The sequence below is a fragment of the Semicossyphus pulcher genome, unplaced genomic scaffold (genome assembly GCF_022749685.1).
Source record: "Semicossyphus pulcher isolate SPU_LCO1_2020_fin unplaced genomic scaffold, fSemPul1.0.p SCAF_19, whole genome shotgun sequence".
NCBI classification, from domain to species: Eukaryota; Metazoa; Chordata; class Actinopteri; order Labriformes; family Labridae; genus Semicossyphus; species Semicossyphus pulcher.
The window spans coordinates 6,630,710-6,648,662 of NW_027211692.1; the positions used below are offsets into that span (position 1 = coordinate 6,630,710).

Consider the following 17,953-nt stretch of genomic DNA (forward strand, 5'->3'; position numbering starts at 1 on the left):
ACGCTGAACAGAGCTGATGAAGAAATGTTTGTCCTCTGGATCATGTTTACGCAGATTTAATAGGTATTAGTGACACTGTGAGGAAACCCAATGATTCCTTCAAACCTCGAGACAGTACTGTATTTACAGATAACAATTATCACAACTGGAAAATATCTATCACCTGTGTTTCATTTAAACTTTATTAACACTGTGTCCTCTGTCATATTGTCTGCCAGGCAGGACATATATTTTCGAAGGGTTTAGTGTAATCATTGCTCTGCACCAAATGATGGGGTGCAAAAAACAGACCTGTGGAAGATGAAATTCACAGTTTTTCCAATTCCTCTTATTCACTGACAGCTCACTTTAATACAGAATAAGCTAGAATAATAACAGCATGTTTACAGCACTGCTGTTAACATGGAAAGGGAGTCATTGCAGAAAATCTCATGATCATGCCAACTAGCATTGCAGGTACACCTTGGGGATTTGTCAAAATACCCTCAGGTAGATTACCTAAATGTTTGTCAAACAGCATTCTCCTGTGGAGCGCAAGGTGGAGCACAGCCCAGCCTCTCGTGGCCCCTTTTGACTTATAGCTGCAACATTCACGCCCCATCTGCATGGCTGCTGAATCGGAGGGCTGCAGGATATTATCTTGAGATGTGTTTTGCCTAATCATATTTGATGAGATTAAACAGATCACTCACACTTCCACTTGTGACAGGGCCAAGTGGAAGTTAGAAGGAGTCAAATGATGTGGAACAAAGAACATGAGCTTGTGTATCCCCCTGGATGCATCACCGTGCCATTAGGCTAGATGAATGTGTACAGTCAGATACAATTCCCTTGTTTGCTGCATGAGGGCTTCCACTTTGTGAGGCAGCGGCTGTGCTGTTCGAATCAGGCCGCATGCAGGCCTGTGGATTGATGACTGGAACAAGGCTACCCACTGTATTTTAAACTCATTCATCCACACTGGCTCACATTCTCTGTGGTGCATCTTTAAATAGCCTGCCCTGGGATTGTCTGTCTGCCATTTGATTTATTCTGTATTGTATTTTTAGATCTAATTAAAACAAACTTTTCTGTGTTGTTTGGCAGAATTTAAATCGTGCAGGCCCAGGAGAGTACATTAAGGGAAGCCTTGTCTTGGGTCGTCTTTTGGGGGGTAGAGAAAGTCAGTACCTGTGGCATAAGGTATGCAATAAATAGCGTGCCATCTGTTTGGATTTGAGCACTTGAGATTCTTCCAAGGAAATCACCAGAGGCTTAATTAAAGTTGGAATATTAGAGAGTGGGAAACTGATGTTCCGCCAATAAAATGACAGCTATAGGAAATCTAACCATTAGTTTGATAACAGAGATTAATTTTTCTTTGGAGTGAAAAGACAGTGCCGCACTTTTATTAAAGTGTTGATCCTCAGAGATTATCAAAAGATATCATTTTGATTCTTTTCCCCTTTGGTGTATTTGTAGTTGTTCAATCTACAGCAGCTTTTTCAGATGCTTCTTTAGATGCTATTAGATGTGCACATCTAATGGAAGTCTTGGAGAGTGTGATCACACAGGAAATATCTTGAGGAATGTGGAAGAGATTTGGTAGTGGCTAACTTTTTGGGAAAATGATGTGCTATCCGCTCCTTTTGAAAGCCTTACTTTTGTTGTCTGTACAGTCTGAAGAACTTGAATTGTCCACGTCGTCAGGTTCCTGAAAACTGTGGTTAAAACATTTTGCGTGGTTGAAACTTTACTTTACTGCTTGTTTTAGAGGCGTGTTTGTCATTCATTATTAAAGCTGCCCTGATCACATCACTGATGAGACAAGAGAATGATTGTGAAGAGTTCTTGGACAACTCAATGATGCCCGAAAGCTATCAGTAGTGAGGACAGATAGTCATCTGTTTAATGGGTAGGACAAAATTGAAAAGTATTTAAGAAATTGAAATGAATATAAATCAATAACAACTACATATTTGATGAAGATAACATAACAGTCTTTCTCCGGTGATTCAATTTCCTTTTCAAATAACAAACAGTCTCCAATGCAAACAGCATATTGATGAGTAAACATCGTAGAGAAAAGGTTCTGACAAACGGTTGTGCTGTGCCTGCAGGATGCCAGCTGTCTGGATGTGGGTGGACATCACGTGTTGGCATCAGCTTCATTATCATCAAGGTTCTTCTCTCCCTCCTCTGGTTGTTTCCTTTTTTTCTCTATGTATAGAAGTGCCATTGGACGTCATCCAGTTTAATTGCCCTGGCTAAAAATAGCATTAGCCAACACAATATGTGCTTTGGCTCAATGCGCTGGTTTTTGCACTGTAATTTTATCTATTGCACACACAGTATAATGATCACATATACACATGTATTTCATACATGTAGACATTTAATTCCCTTGCCTGCTCACACTGTGTGTTATTGCTTTTGAATTTCATGACTGTCCTTTTTATGTTGCATTAATTTTAAGCAAAGTTGCAGAAGAACGTCATTAACCACATTGAACTATAGTGTTGAAGGTAGACATGATTATTGGCTCTGTACATTGACAATTACTCTCAGCAAAAGCGAGAACAGTCTCTACAGCCTGCAGACTTTTTCTAATTCTACATAATGTAGCATCCACATAAAGCAAAGAACTTGTTATGATTTATGTGGTAGGAGCTAAAATGAAAGAGAGCATACAAAAAGAGGGGAAGTACCAGTGGGGTTGCTAAGGCTTGAATACTTCCAGAGCACAGTGCCAGTCGTCTTTATGATGCCAGTCAGTGTGATGGGGAGCCTCAGGGATTACTCCAGACAGACAGCTCAGTAAGACAACTGATTAAATAGTGGTGAGAAGAGAGAAAATGTTTAATTCAGCCATATTTAGTATTCATGGGATGGATAGCCATACAAGAGTTCACCTTGAGGGGTCATCAGGAGAGGAGGTCCAGAATCCCAAAGAGCTGCCAGGCCAAGTTTCCACAGAGCACTTGGAAACACAAACTGATTGTGGTTTTAATTGCTTTGATTATCGAGTTTACTTTGGCTGAATTGGAAATGGTAATGCAACACAAAGCGAATTAACAGATTGATACGCTGTGAAAAAGAGTTTTGTTATGCAGCTCTTGTGACTTTGTGATGGATTTACCAACAGAATCAACCACAACTTCAACTGGTGGATACAAATGAAGACATTCCTCACGCATTCAATCTGCTGCGGTGATGTATTACAGTCAACTTTAATATGTTTGTGTGCATGTCTCATGGCATCTCACAAAAAGTCAGTGAAAAATTGTGTGCATGATTGGAGGTTGTACCTTATTATAAAAATAATTAACTGTTATTAAATGTATTACATCACAGCATAACTAATGCTCCAAAATACCACTGTGCGACATCTAAGAAAGACACTGTACTAATTATTTCTGGATGAGTATTATCATAGAGTTTGAACTGTGGATTAATTACTGGTACATTTCAGCAATTGCAAGGGACGACATCAGTTACAGAACAATGTGGGATGAAGCCACTGCTGTGTGCATCTTTTTCAGGATTTTTTTAAGCATAAGTTTGGAAAGTCTTCATCGTAATGCTTCCAGAACCTTCTGTTCACTGTTTGCAGCTTCAAGTAATTCAAAACAATACTATTTATATTAGCTTGGCTGTGTGAAAGAGTGCCAGCCATAGAGACGTGATGAAATCCCTGTGTTGAAATACCTCACTGTGACGTTCAAAACTAATTCAATTATATGCATCACCAGTTCAATAGACCTACAGAATTGGGTTATTGTCTGAAATGAAGAAAAAAAGAAAAATACCAGTAAATCATGTGTGAATGAAGTTTAATGTAAAAATCACTTTCACAAAGAGTTCCTAAAATGGGCTTCAAGAACAAGGGCTCCGATTTCTCACTCATTTGCCCAGCTATTTAGTCTGCAACAGCTACAGATCTAATGCATAGTGATTCCTATAGTGGGGAGATGATCAACACTTTAAGTCTGATCATTTAGCTCTCATAACCTGTATACAAACATTGAAAAACATGTTTTATGCAACCAGATATGAGGACATTTTAGGTTTACAGTATTTATCACCAATTCTACCTTCTCATATAAACCCCAGTCTATGTAGCAAAAGTTGTATACTGCTCAATATGGAGGCTTAAAGTAAAGTGTCAATTTGTTGTAAGACAGATGAAACTTAAGCAACTTTAACCCACAAGTGTGGTCTGCATCCATATCTGCTATTAATATTCCAGATATGTACAGTATTTTTGTTTATCATACAGTATAGGCTCATTTAATCAAAACTATATGTTTGGATGTCGATCGATAGCTCATTGAATCAAACATGTGATGTGAATACATCTGTGGAAGGTCAATATGAATGATGAGTTTCATGATGAGAACCAAGGGATCCCAGGAATGTTATCAGTGGGAAAAAGTCTCGAACAGCAAATTTGATTGATTCACAAGCTGGTGTGGGGTTTTTTCTCACTCTCTTCATGATCCCTCTCCTCAATGTCAGCCGATAATAAAAGTACACGATGGTCTCTCCTACAATCTTAGCCATTTAAGTACGCTCCCGTCTCACGCTTTCATTGAATGTAAAGGATTAATATGACACAGAGGAATGAAACGCTTTGAGGCAGGTAAGTAGAAGTGAAATGAACATCACCACTGGCCCAACCTTCACCACCTGCAGCACCTTGTCTCTGCCATTTTGTGATGATGATGTTAGAGCACAGAGACCCTGATCAGAGGAAACAGGATGGCACCCAGGAGATTTCCAGGTACTCTAAGCAGAACCTTGATCTGAAGCACCATCTCATTGACACTGAGCCGGAGTGTCAAGGTTGGCCAATAATCATCATACAGTAATGTATGTCTCTATATACTTTTATAAAACAGTCAATATAGTTAATTTATATACAGGGCAATCTGTTTGTACGAGACAGTGACCTCTCCCATTGTTTTGGTTCTGCACTAAACTGCAATGAAAGGAAATAATGAGTCAGGTTGGAGGGCTGACTCCAAGTTAGGAGTATTAATGTGTGTATTTGAAAACAGTGTTATTATTGGTTCTTTGACCGGGTTTCACCCAGGAGAACGCTGAAGGACAATTATCCAAACATCTCAAACGCTAAACATTCTTGACTGGCAAAGTCAGTCACCTGACCTCAGTCCAGCTGGTCATGTTTTCCCTTCTGACACAATAAATAAGGGGAGATGACTGCAGAACATGCCGATCAGTGCAAAGACATTTCACACAAATCTATTAATTTTGATTCCAAAGTTTATTCTAAATGCCTTGTAACTTTGGTCCCCTACAATTTGTCCATACAATCAATCCAATGTAAACGTAAACACCATCAAACTAAAGCTGTACACTGCCACTTTAACCTCACAGTCATCATTTCATTTAATACACACAATGCTCCAGTTTAGCAAGAAGGCATGTTCTGCAGTCATCTCCCCTTATTTATTGTGTCAGAAGGGAAAACATGGCCAGCTGGACTGAGGTCAGGTGACTGACTTTGCCAGTCAAGAATGTTTAACTGTTGAGATGTTTGGATAATTGTCCTTCAGCGTTCTCCTGGGTGAAACCCAGTCAAAGAACCAATAATAACACTGTTTTCAAATACACACATTAATACTCCTAACTTGGAGTCAGCCCTCCAACCTGACTCATTATTTCCTTTCATTGCAGTTTAGTGCAGAACCAAAACAATGGGAGAGGTCATTGTCTTGTACAAACAGATTGCCCTGTATATAAATTAAATTGACTGTTTTATAAAAGTATATAGAGGCATACATTATGAGTATGATGATTATTGGCCAACCTTGACACTCCGGCTCAGTGTCAATGACATTCATCCCTTGGTCAGTCGGGGAGGATATAGACAACAGAAACTGCAGGTCAGTTACAATCACAAAGAAGATAATGAAGCTGTTAAGAAGTGGTCAACACTTGACCTGTTATGCTGTCATTGACCTGTATTGACCAGAGGTTGTGTTAATGACTTGTACTTGGGCTATAGCTGCAGTACAGGTCGATAACACTGCTCCATTGCCTTGGATCAGTGTTGTAGACGATGAAGTTCAAACTTCTAGAAACAAAAGGTTTTCTTTCTTCACATCTGGCTGGTGGATATCAGCAATGTTGGTAAATGGCAAACTTATATAGTGCTTTTCTAGTCTTCCAATCACTCAAAGCGCTTTTGCACAATATGTCACCCATTCAGACACACACATTCACACACTGATGGCAATGACCTAAGTGCCCATTTCCTGTCAGAATCTATGAATACCTGATGGCTATGCCTTCGGGGGCAATTTGGGGTTCAGTATCTTGCCTAAGGACACTTCGACATGTGACTGTAGCAGGGATCGAACCCCCAAACTTCCGATTGAGAAACGACCGACTCTACTTGAGCCACAGCCGCTCTGATGGAGGGATCAGGTGGCTCTGACTAAGGTTTGTTGCCATTTTCTAATCTCATTCCCTTGGCACAAATTCATCATGGTTTCAGTTACAATGACGTCTTCTTTTGGCAATGTCAGGATGATATGTTGGAACATCACAAGTGCCACTCATTAGTTATGAATGAAGGAAGGGGACATTCACTGTGTGCGACAGTAAGCGAAGGAACACAAACAGATTTTCTTGTAAGCCACGAGTCAAACATTTGTTGCCTTTGAATCAGCACACTGGCATTTTCAACTAAATCTTTGGACATGCAGTCTGCTGTTCTGTATTTCTACTGTTATACAGTTATGGCAGTGAGGGACTGGAGATTCTCACCAGAAAAGATGAAAGAAAAAAAATCAATGAAGCATCTTGAAAGTCATCTGTGCATGGAATGAAATAAATTAAAGGTGTTGAGTAAAGATGAATTCTGCTTTTATTAAAAAAGCCTTTTGCAAGTGATTTCTTACAAAGGCTGGAAATTCATCCTCCACTGGTCACTGCATTATGAAATCACAGACGGTGATACTTAAATGTAGAAAAGAGGTGTTTTTCATTATTCAGATAAGACTAGAGATGCTCAAGATGGCAGACAGACGTATTGATTTAGAGCGATTACACTTGAAATCCAGCAATGCACATATACAAATATTAACCAAAGTATTTCTCACTTGTGTTTTGCTTTTTAAACCTTAAGTGCTTGTGTTCGGTGATTCACTGTTGTTGATCTTTTGACGTTTAGACAATTCCTCAAAGTATTGATTGGATGTTCTGTTTTCAAAACCCGACTAGAGCGATGAATCCGTCCACAGCTAAGAGATGTTCTTTAAAGTGTTGTTTACCAAGTTACAAGAAAGCAGAAAGGAAAGCCAGGGCAGGTTGCATCAGTCTTGGCTATTTAGAGGAAGAAAGACTGTTGAGTCACAGCCATATACAGTACTGTAATGATGAAAGCATCAACTGGCTTATTCAGCTTAGAGAATGTGCTGTAGAAATTCTAGCTGAGGAAGGGATGTTAAACAGGATGAGGGGGTGGACGGGTTTGCTCATCCTGATTCTGAGTTTCACGTCCCGGGGGACAAGCTGGAGTTTTGGATGCACCTGAGAGTGAACTCTCTGTGATAAACAGACAGAAGACTCCTCTGATGAGTCTTCTGAAGGAGAAAGATAGAAGTCTGACTGAAGCGAGTATCCACATCCTTACATCAGAACAGGGCCAGCACAACCAAAACCAGCTGAGGGAGATGTTTTACAGGACGAAAGAGGTTTATGACTCAGATCAGGATCACCAACCCCTCCTCATAGCGTCACTGGATCTGGAATCTGTTCATTAGTTAGCAATTCTAGGCTAAATATAATAATAATAATAATAATTACTTTATTAAGGACACAAATAAAAGGTCCATAGCACACAAGATAAAAACAGACAATATATACTAGCAAATACGATAAAATACACTAAATACATATCGATTCATATGCGACTTCATGAGACAAAAAACAGAAAACTGCACCCACATACAAACTGCAGCGCCAGTGGCTCCACAGCCTGGATGAATAATGTCATTTCTGATACAGACAGCCTGCACATGTATCTGTACATAAGATTTCGTATTATGGCAGGCACACCGACATTAACAAACATTTGGCTAGCACTACATCAACGTTAAAGTTTGAGAAGCAATCTCATGCCATCATTATAGGCCAAATGTTTTTAATGCTTTGCTGATTTTAAGAAGATAAACAAATGACTCAATTTAGAGTGAAGTGGGATGTTTTGGAGAAACATTTTTATGTCTTGCTTTTGGAAAATGTACAAGGCCAGCAGAATACCTGATGAGGCCATTTAACATCATAAAATAATAATAGCTTTTTAATCTGCATGGTTGAGTCATGGAAGTAAGATGTTTAAAACACAGTGTTCATATTTGATAAGTAATGGTTGACATTTTTCTGACCAAGGCATTACAGACATTTTTCTTAGGTTAATACAGCTCATCCAGTTAATGTATGAAACTGTTTAAACATGTTAACATCAAGAATTAACAAGTAACATCTAACTTTGATTATGTAAGGCTGCCATCTGCTGGGCAATGTAAACCAGGCAAGTATATTCAATCCAATGCATAATGAACATCAGACGTGTCCTTAAAATGTATGTCCTGTTTGATTTGTTGAGCTGGATATGTTGTTATAAATTAATGCAGTCCCACATTCCCACTTAAAAATATTAAAATGCAATATGCTGATTTTTATTCATTTCATCAGGTAATGTTTTATAAAGTTTGAACTCTGAAATCCAACTCAGGGTTCAAACTCCTTCAAAGCGATCATGTTCAGTGGTATTTTTTACAGCGTTAGAACATGTGAAGAGTATTGTGTAAGACCGACCCCCATCTAACACGTCTCATGGAAGTCACAATGGTATGAAATGATAAGGGCCTTTCAAAGATAAAGAACAGGAGCTCTCGATGTATGTTAGGATAGAATATCTAACAAATATCATGTGTTTGAAATTATCTCCTTTACATTGAACCCCAAAAGAACATAATCCAAAAAAACCTCTCCCAATGCTTTTAAATTATTCATCTCAGGCTTGGGGAGAATAAAAATAAGATTCATGTTTAAAAGACGTTTTAATTGCCAGAGTATAATCCATGATTATGCACAATTTATCTAACAACTAATCATTCCAAGAAAATTGGAACTTTGGACTTTCCACGGTTATCTATAATGCATCAGAGAAAAATCTACAGATTTCATAAACAGATACCTTTCCTATTGTTGACGATGTTGTCCAATTATTAATATGGTATCAGACCTGAAAATCCTGTGATAGCCTGGCAGTAATACACAGTGGTGCCATTGGAGGAAGAAACACCTAGGGCAAGGTGTGATCTGTTGCAAATGCAGGGTATTCATATTGCAAATATAACTGCGGTCCTTGAGAAAACTCTAAGAGAAAAATATCTTTCATTGCATCTTTCCCAAAAATATGCCTATTAGCTAAAAAGAACAAGATCTGTTTTTCTAATTGCAGATATATTCTTTCTCTCTCTTATCCCAATGACGTTCCTGAGCAGCATCCATAAAAAGTGATTTGTTTATCAAGCACATGTGACCAAATGCTCACAATCCATGTGTTTTCATGTGAAACACAAAATCCCCTAAACTGTGATGAATGCTTTTCAATCTAAGTTAAAACTGATTTTCAGGAGAAGGGAATTCAATACCAAGGCACAAGTAAACTACCAATGTATAATTATTATCTTAGTCTGATCATTACCTCCCTTCAATGCCAAAATATATCTGAAAGACGTCACAACAGCCTTTCTCATTTAAAAACTGGTACAGCTGCCCAAGGTCCATGTGATTACCTCTGTTCCCATGGGGGTCAAACATTGCCTCTTCAAAGCCTGTGAATTTGCGCAGGGAGTCTATACTTTCAACAGTTCTGCTGCTGTCCTCGCCCTGATGATCAAGGGGAATGTCCTCTCTATGTCGAATCATGATCTTCTTCCATGTCAGAACCTTCACTCTGTGAAATGGGAAAAAGTTTAGAAAATAATAAACCTGGCACCTCAGCAAGCTTCTGGACGTGACGTCAGTTGCTAAAAATAACGAAATTTAAGATACCTGGACCAGAACTCCTCGCAGGCAGAATGCGGACCTTCCACACACACAATACCGGGCTTCCCAGGCATGCTAAATCCTGACAGGCCCAGCTCCTTGGACCATTCCAAGATGTTCTTTCTCTTGGTCTTGTTGTAGATGTGGTGACTGTAAATCCACAGTCTGCTGAACACTTCCAGTGGCTGTGGAGAGGCAGACTCTTTTTTAGAATTCGGTGCTGCTGATAAGCTCTTATTAATAAAGAGCTGCAGGTTGTCTTTCACCCAGTCCACAGCCGAGAGCACACATACTTCCCCCTGGCAATTTTCCAAGAGGTATATGTTTAGATCCGCGTGGAGTTGTGTTTGCTGGGCCCTGCTGAGACCGGCACACCTAGGGCAAGAATAAAACATGATTTAAGAAGGATTCAGAGAAGACTCAAGGCCTTTTCAACTAAAACTTTCTGTCCTTGGGAGCAAAAACTTCTAATGGAAATCCTGAAAAGGCTAATTTGCACTACGACACAGCACAAAATTACTGCAGCAGATCCTCGGAGGGTTGATATTGTTACTAAACAATACAAATGACTTCTACTAATATAATATTTTCTGAAAGCAAATAAGTTTGTTTTTGTTTTTTTTTACTTTACTGGTGCTTGCAACATGCATACAATCTTTTCGATACTAGATCTGGCCCTATCTGGCCACTTAGTGGACAGGAGGATATACCGATATATATACCTTCCTGCACAAGCTGTGATTCCAACTTATCATCAACAGAAGTTGGTACATGTCATTCCACCCCTTTAGCAGATTTAATATTGTTTTTTAGGGGAAATAAGATAATCAATGTAATTGATTAACAACCTTATTATTATATGGTGTCTGTATTTGAACATGCAGGTTTATTAAATTCCAGCAAGGCCATGAAAGTAGAAAATAACCGCTTACTTTCCAGCAATCTCACATAATCTGTGTGATTAGTCCGTTGCTCATCTGTGGCATGAGTCTCTACCATAGACCAGGGGTTCTTAAACTTTTGGGGGCCAGGCACCCCTTACAGGGGAGGACATTTCTCTCCATAGCTGCCCCCTCCCTCTGGAACTCTCTACCCCAACACATTCGAGACTGTACCGACCTGACTTCCTTCAAATCTCTGATCAAGACCCACCTTTTTAGAACTGCTTTTAACCTCTGATGCTGATATTTTTTCTCATAGTTCCTCTTATTGTGTTTCTTATGCTGTTCTTATTTTGTTTCTTTAGTTGTTTTTAATTATGTAAAGTGACTTTGAGTACCATGAAAAGCGCTATACAAATAAAATGTATTATTATTATCATTATTATTTTCCAAGGACCCCCTCATAATTGTAACACTGATTAAGCATATGCTTACTACCATTTGCATTCTTAGATGCCATTGGAACTATTTGTATTGTAAAACTTATCAACCCAAATACTTCAGACCTGTTTCATAGTCATAAACAGAATCGTGTTAATACACTTATATACTTTAAAACAGAGGGTCATTTTATTCGAATTGCTTGCGGACTCAACTCGACAGCATTTATACTTTTCAGGTAATTCATCTCAAAAGCGTTCAGAAAATTATTATAAACAAAGTGAGGAAGGTATTTTAGATCTTGTTTTGCTCCGTCACCACACATAAAACCTTGAATGTGGCTTACCGGACTGTGATCTCTGGTAACACACGGGGATAGTCAGATGGATACGCACAAGATAGAATGACATCCGTCTGAGTGGAGCAACAAAAAGAGAAAAATAACAGTAGTTATGTTTTAGGACATGTTAAAATCATACAATACAATGGCAGTCGGTTATTCGGTTACCCTCTCCATGCTTGCAGTGTCCAGCTTCTGTTTGATGAGAAACTGCAGTCTCGAAGTAGGAGGGCAGTGTGCTGAATCTGAGCCCTCCACATGGTCCCTGAGTTCAGCTAGTGCCAGCTGGTCTGTGATCTCCAGCTCCTCCTGGGTGGGAAACATGCTGGTCAGCAGCTCTATCTCTGCAAGCTGACATTCAGCCCACTCCGAGTATGACATGCTGATAAAGGCAACTAAAGAGGCGTTTTTTTAAGTACCGTTTTACATTAACAGTCGCTGATTTAGAACAGCCCTCTGCCTCCACGTTCAAAGATGTTGCTTTAAGTTACCTTAACGCCACGTTGTTATTTAACTTTACTGCTCGGCTAATAAATGACATGTCGCCTGTTCCCAGAATCTAAAATTTAACCCACTTCAAGTTCTTTTAGCGTGTAATACTAACAAAAAATACTCAAAATTGCAACAGAAAGAAGAAGTCGAACGGGCAGCCTACTAATCTGAATGACTTGACTGAGTAAGACTCGTAAGGACAGTTAACCCAGCACAACATTAGCGTTGTTTCAACTCGGAATGTATCAAACGACGCACACCGGAAACAAACGTACCGGGCAGCAGAAACAGCGACACCACTTTTTGATCCTCTGTTCTCTGCATGTGTCAATTTGGATTTTTTTCTACTAAATCAGCGGAGTTGTAGATCAATGTCCTTACCTCGCAATTTAAAATAAGGTCACATTAACCAGTAAACCAAGTTAATAATGTCCGGATTTGAGAAGTCATCAATACGAAGTAAACGAAACTGAAAACTCTGGATGCTTTAGGCTTCGTTTTTGACAGTAAGTTGACTGGACCATGAGGACGGTCATGGAGTGAAACATTTCAATGTGGATTTTTTGCTTCTGGCAATGTATGTTCTGACACTAGATTTGTGATAAGCAGCATTATAACTGTTGTAGCTATTAGCCAAAGCTAGCGTTACTTCAGTTTCTTGCTGTTCCTGCATTTTTTTCATCTGTTATTTTGCTTAACGTTAGGTGAAAATGGGAAAGAAAAGGGGGAAGGACAAAAGCTCGAGAGAAGAGGAATCCATTGATCTGACAGGTAAAAAAAAAGTATAATATATTAAGTATATCATCACCATTATGCCATATGGCAACCTGTGAAGGTTTAGTGTGATCTTCCCATACTGTGATTTATTTTGTATCTTTATAGGTCCATCCTGCAGACATATTAAAAAGGGGACAGACCAAACTCTTCTAAAGAAACTTTCTGGGAATTCCAATTGGACGAGTTGCCAGGATTGTAAGCATGAAGAAAATAAAGAAAATATTTGCACCATGCTGCCACAGGACTCTGAAGAGGAACAAGAAACAGCAGCTGTGTGGATGTGCTTGAAATGTGGCCATAGAGTAAGTTAATTTGATCCATTTATCATCCTGATTTAGACAATGTATGAATTGACTTTTTGCTAAATGAACACATGCATCTTTTCTATCAGGGGTGTGGGCGAACCTCTGAAAACCAGCATGCCATAAAACATTATGAGACTCCTCGGTCAGATCCACATTGCCTGGTAATCAGTTTGGACAACTGGAGTGTGTGGTGAGTATGTCATTTTGGTGTGTTAATCACAGAGACATGCGTTATTTGAAAATGGAAGCACTTTTTTATGTATGTGTATTGCCAAACTTTCAGGTGTTACATATGTGATGAAGAAGTCCAGTACTCCAGAACCGGACAGTTGGCTCAGCTTGTTACCAGTCTAAAAAAGCAAGTCTCTGAAGATCCAATTAAGAGACCACAAAAAAGTAGGCCCTATTTCAAAGTTTCGAATCACAGGGTTTTTTTCAAGTCCTAACATTGAAACTACATGACACGCTTATCATGCTCACCTTGTGTGTGATTATTTAGGAGTGAAGGAGGAAGACAACTTGTTGGAAGAAGAGCAGAAGATGGAGACTGTAAAAGCAGTGGAAAGTGATGACAAGGAAAACAAAGAAAACAAGGACCACCAAAAGAAAAGCACCAAGAAAGAGAGTGTTGGGAAATCACAAAAGTCTGTCACATCTGAAGACAATGGGAGTGTTTCAGTGAAGGGCCTGAGCAACCTGGGAAACACGTGTTTCTTTAATGCGGTCATTCAGGTATGATGGTGCTTGATAAGAGGCAAGGCTTGGGATAAAATGAGATAAATTCTTGAACTATTTTTTATTGCTGTTATTTTCTTTTTCAGAATCTCTCTCAAACTCATCTGTTAAGACAGACCCTCAACAAAGTGACAGAGGAGAAAATGAGTCTTGATATTAAACCTGCTGCCTCCTCAGAGTTGGTGAGATGCCATTTCTGTTTTTAATGTAGTTAACTTGGTAGAAAGATGTTTGTCCTTTCCAATATAAGCTGTTTATTACCAATAGACTTAATGATTGCAGGAACCGATCACAGTGCAGTTAGACCAGCCTGGCTCCCTGACATTGGCCATGTGTCAACTACTTAATGAGATCCAGGAATCCAAGAAGGGTGTGGTAACACCGCGGGAGTTGTTCACACAAGTTTGTAAAAAGTAAGTGCAAGTAGTAGCAGAGGAGAATTCAGCATTTAGATGTGCTTAAAATTTACGACCCTGCATCACTGTATTAAGCAGCATTCATTTTCTTGTGTCCTCTCTGCAGGGCTGCCAGATTCAAAGGTTTTCAGCAGCAAGATAGCCAGGAGCTGCTGCGCTACCTTCTCGATGGGATGCGAGCTGAGGAAATAAAAGTATGCATGTGGTTAAACTAATCCTTCCATATATCACATCTGGGACATTTTACACTTGGAATAGACACTGTAGCTGACCAGGTTATGGAACCATTTCATTCAGATTCATATTTTACTCACAAATCGGGGAACAGGTAATGTGTGAAATAAAAAGAATCGTAACTTATTTGCCCAATGACAATGGTTGAAATTATTGAGATTCTGTAAAGATGTTGTTCATCTTATGACTGCAAGATCGCCTTCTCACGGTTTATTAAAAGATTATTTTTGTCATCTACATTTTAAATGTTGTGTTTGTCTCTATAGAGAGTAAGCTCAGGGGTCATGGCGGCATTAAAGGAATCTCGAAAAAGCACAGATGCAGAGCAGCTGAAAACTGTAGTTAAAGGTGAGTAACTGGTCATAAATGTATCCTCAGTCAGTGTCGAACTTTGTTGCATTTTTCATTTTTATACAATCTTGGCACACATGTTTTTATTACAGAGTATGAGAACAATGGATGTCCAAAAAACATAGTCGACCATGTTTTCGGTGGAGAAACTACCAGTACTATAATGTGTCAACAGTGTAAAACGGTATGTGTTGTGGATAGAAATGCAAGATAATTTGATGACATGTTGAAGTTGAGCTTAATGGCACTATTTTATTTACTTGCAGGTGTCTGTAGTCACAGAGATGTTTTTGGATCTTTCCCTTCCTGTTTCGGATGAGGTAAGATCTTTTTAACCTTTTTTTGGGGGGGGGGGTACTTATTTGCTCATGTTTTATTTATATTTTACACATGTGCCCTCTTGTAATTACACCTTGCAGGCATACAGAAAGAAGAACCAGAAAAAAGGAGTTCCGAAAACCAGTGAGTCGAGCCAGGATGGCAGAGACAGCCCTGCTTTGACCAATGGAAGTGATGATGTTCCCACTGGGTCTGGCAGCAAGTACCAGCAGAAGAAGGCCAAGAAGCAGGCAAAGAAGCAAGCCAAGGTATGTCACTGAGGTTATTTAGAGGAAGATTTTTCCTTTTGCCTTAATGCATCTTTTTATGGATGACTGTTGAATAGGAAAACATAAAGGTCTCTATTGTTTACTTATCTTGCCTACAGCAACAAAAGAGGCAGCAGAAGTTTGAAGGGAGAGCCACTTTGGACAGTCTCACACCTATGAGCAACACAGAGAGCGAACTGACAGATCCTGTTGCAGATGCAAAGGATGGGGGAAATGATGACAATGAAACGCATGAAGAAGAAAATCCTTCTGAAATCAATGTGTCAGAACAGGACCAGAACAACCATGACACGGTCCAGGACGAGGAGGAAAAACAAGAGGACGATGATTCAGTGATTGACTGCGGTTCTACATCATCAGTCAGTAATCGATTTACTGTCTTATCAGAGGAGCAGCACTCAAAGGACAGCATCATAAACGATGACAAAACATCTGACATGGATGAGGAAGGAGAAGAGGACACAGGGCTGGTGAGTGAAATGGAGAAAGTAAACCTGGATGATGCCTTCATTAAAGACTCGGATGCTGTGGAACAAGGCATTGAAAGTGAAGATGAGCCGCTGGAGGCTAAAGAGTATACTGTAGTGAGTCAGGACCCAGAGCTGGCCTTCCACACACTGGCTGTCAGGACGGCCCCTGAGAAACAGGAGTGTTCCATACAGTCATGCCTCTTTCAGTTCACAGAAGTGGAAAACCTCACACAGAACAACAGCCTGCTTTGTGTCACTTGTAATAAACGACAGCCAAACAAAGACAAAGGTGGAGGTGAGTGTACTTTCTCTCCATAATCATATTTGACCTATTATTGATACTTTTGTTCTTAATATTGTACAACTGCACAAACTGACCTCAAATCCAGTAACTTTAACAAGTCGAGAAGCCAGCGCATTTTTTAATTTATTTCTTTTTTTCAATGTTATGCTGATTATTGTTTTAAAGCAATTTACTTATATGTTTTAGGATCAATAATATTAATTTGCTTTGTTTGTGCTTTGTTCAGGATCCAAGAAGAATATCTACACTGATGCCTTAAAGCAAATGCTGATCTCCTCTCCCCCTCCAGTGCTTACCCTTCATCTGAAGAGATTTCAACAGGTAAGATGGTTGTTACCTTGATCCAGGTAAAATTTTTGAGAAGCATCTGTTATACACACAACTGTGAACCACTATAAAGAGCAAAACACGTTGTTAGGTTTTGATAATCTAGTCTGTTGTAAGAGACTTTAATTTTTACAAATTTCCCTCCTGGGGATCAGTAAAGGATTATCTTATCTTATTAATTGTGTTGTTGTCCTCTAGAATGGATACAGTATTTGTAAGGTGAACAGACATGTCCAATTCCCCCTGATACTGGATCTAGCTCCCTTTTGCGGGGTTAAATGCAAGGTAAGTATCGGGATTACCAGCTTTTATCAAATATCATTAGTTTTAGATGCCTGTTTGTAAATCTATTAATGTTGGGTTATAGGTTTAGCACTAAAATAAAGTTGTTTCCATACAGAATGTGACAGAGGGAGACGCTCAGATTTTGTACAGTTTGTACGGTATTGTAGAGCACAGTGGAACAATGAGGTCCGGTCATTACACAGCGTATGTAAAAGTAAGACCGGAATGCCCTAAACCCTCATCAAATGGACTAGCAACACAAGGTAGGTGTTCTCGGAAATCACTATTAATAATTTTGTTATACGTTATAGATCTATCAATACAATAAAAAACTAAGTACTAATATTTTACATTCTACATTAATTAATCACTTCCTTTCAGGCGACGCAGAGCCATCCAGAGGATCCTGGTTCCATGTCAGCGACACAAGTGTTCAGCCTGTGAGCGAGGGTAAAGTGCAGAGTTGCCAAGCCTACCTCCTCTTCTATGAAAGAATCGTCTAATCCACTTGTGCCTTACTACTCAGGAAATGCAAACAGACCAACCTGCTGCTGCTGCTGCTTCAGTTCTGCATCATAGAGGAAAATAAACAGTTGACCAACCTTGGCCTGATTTGTCAGAGACTCAAACAGTGCTGTGATGAAATTATATTGATTATATAGAAAGGACATTGGACAGTGTTGAAATTCTCATCACATTGGTGCCCCACAGTTTCAAGTAGTAAACAGGACAGCTGTATGTTTCTCACCCATGGGAACATGGCAAGGTGTACTGAAGTCATGATGGACTTTGAACATACTTGATTGGCCAAACAGGAGATGAATGAAATTGATGGGGGAAATAATTTGTAAAAAATATTTATACGACTATTTTATATCATGTCATACAATTAAATGCCGTAAAATGAGAAAAGTTTCTC

The 17,953-nt window shown here is 39.3% G+C and overlaps 2 protein-coding genes across 4 annotated transcripts; one reads left to right on the forward strand and one right to left on the reverse strand.

Annotated features, from left to right (window-relative positions):
• Window positions 1-8,062: 8,062 nt before the first annotated feature.
• On the reverse strand, window positions 8,063-12,386 carry rwdd2b (RWD domain containing 2B). 2 transcript variants are annotated; one of them, XM_069668807.1, is made up of 4 exons: window positions 11,914-12,386; window positions 11,737-11,804; window positions 10,075-10,443; window positions 8,063-9,976 (listed from the first exon to the last, which is right to left on the reverse strand). In XM_069668807.1, the coding sequence occupies exons 1-4, from the start codon at window positions 12,109-12,111 to the stop codon at window positions 9,721-9,723; spliced, it is 891 nt and encodes a 296-aa protein (XP_069524908.1). In that variant the 5' UTR covers window positions 12,112-12,386; the 3' UTR covers window positions 8,063-9,720. The 2 variants fall into 2 exon arrangements, with proteins under 2 accessions (XP_069524908.1, XP_069524907.1); XM_069668806.1 differs by having other exon boundaries at window positions 11,899-12,386.
• Window positions 12,387-12,512: 126 nt separating this feature from the next.
• Window positions 12,513-17,928, forward strand: usp16 (ubiquitin specific peptidase 16). 2 transcript variants are annotated; one of them, XM_069668506.1, is made up of 18 exons: window positions 12,513-12,728; window positions 12,927-12,993; window positions 13,105-13,301; window positions 13,391-13,494; window positions 13,588-13,700; window positions 13,804-14,036; window positions 14,126-14,221; window positions 14,322-14,452; window positions 14,562-14,649; window positions 14,956-15,037; window positions 15,133-15,224; window positions 15,307-15,360; window positions 15,460-15,627; window positions 15,747-16,413; window positions 16,649-16,743; window positions 16,948-17,034; window positions 17,150-17,297; window positions 17,416-17,928. In XM_069668506.1, exons 2-18 carry the CDS (start codon window positions 12,933-12,935, stop codon window positions 17,535-17,537), a joined length of 2,538 nt encoding a protein of 845 aa, XP_069524607.1. In that variant the 5' UTR covers window positions 12,513-12,728; window positions 12,927-12,932; the 3' UTR covers window positions 17,538-17,928. The 2 variants fall into 2 exon arrangements, with proteins under 2 accessions (XP_069524607.1, XP_069524608.1); XM_069668507.1 differs by lacking the exon at window positions 12,513-12,728 and adding an exon at window positions 12,752-12,799.
• Window positions 17,929-17,953: the final 25 nt, after the last annotated feature.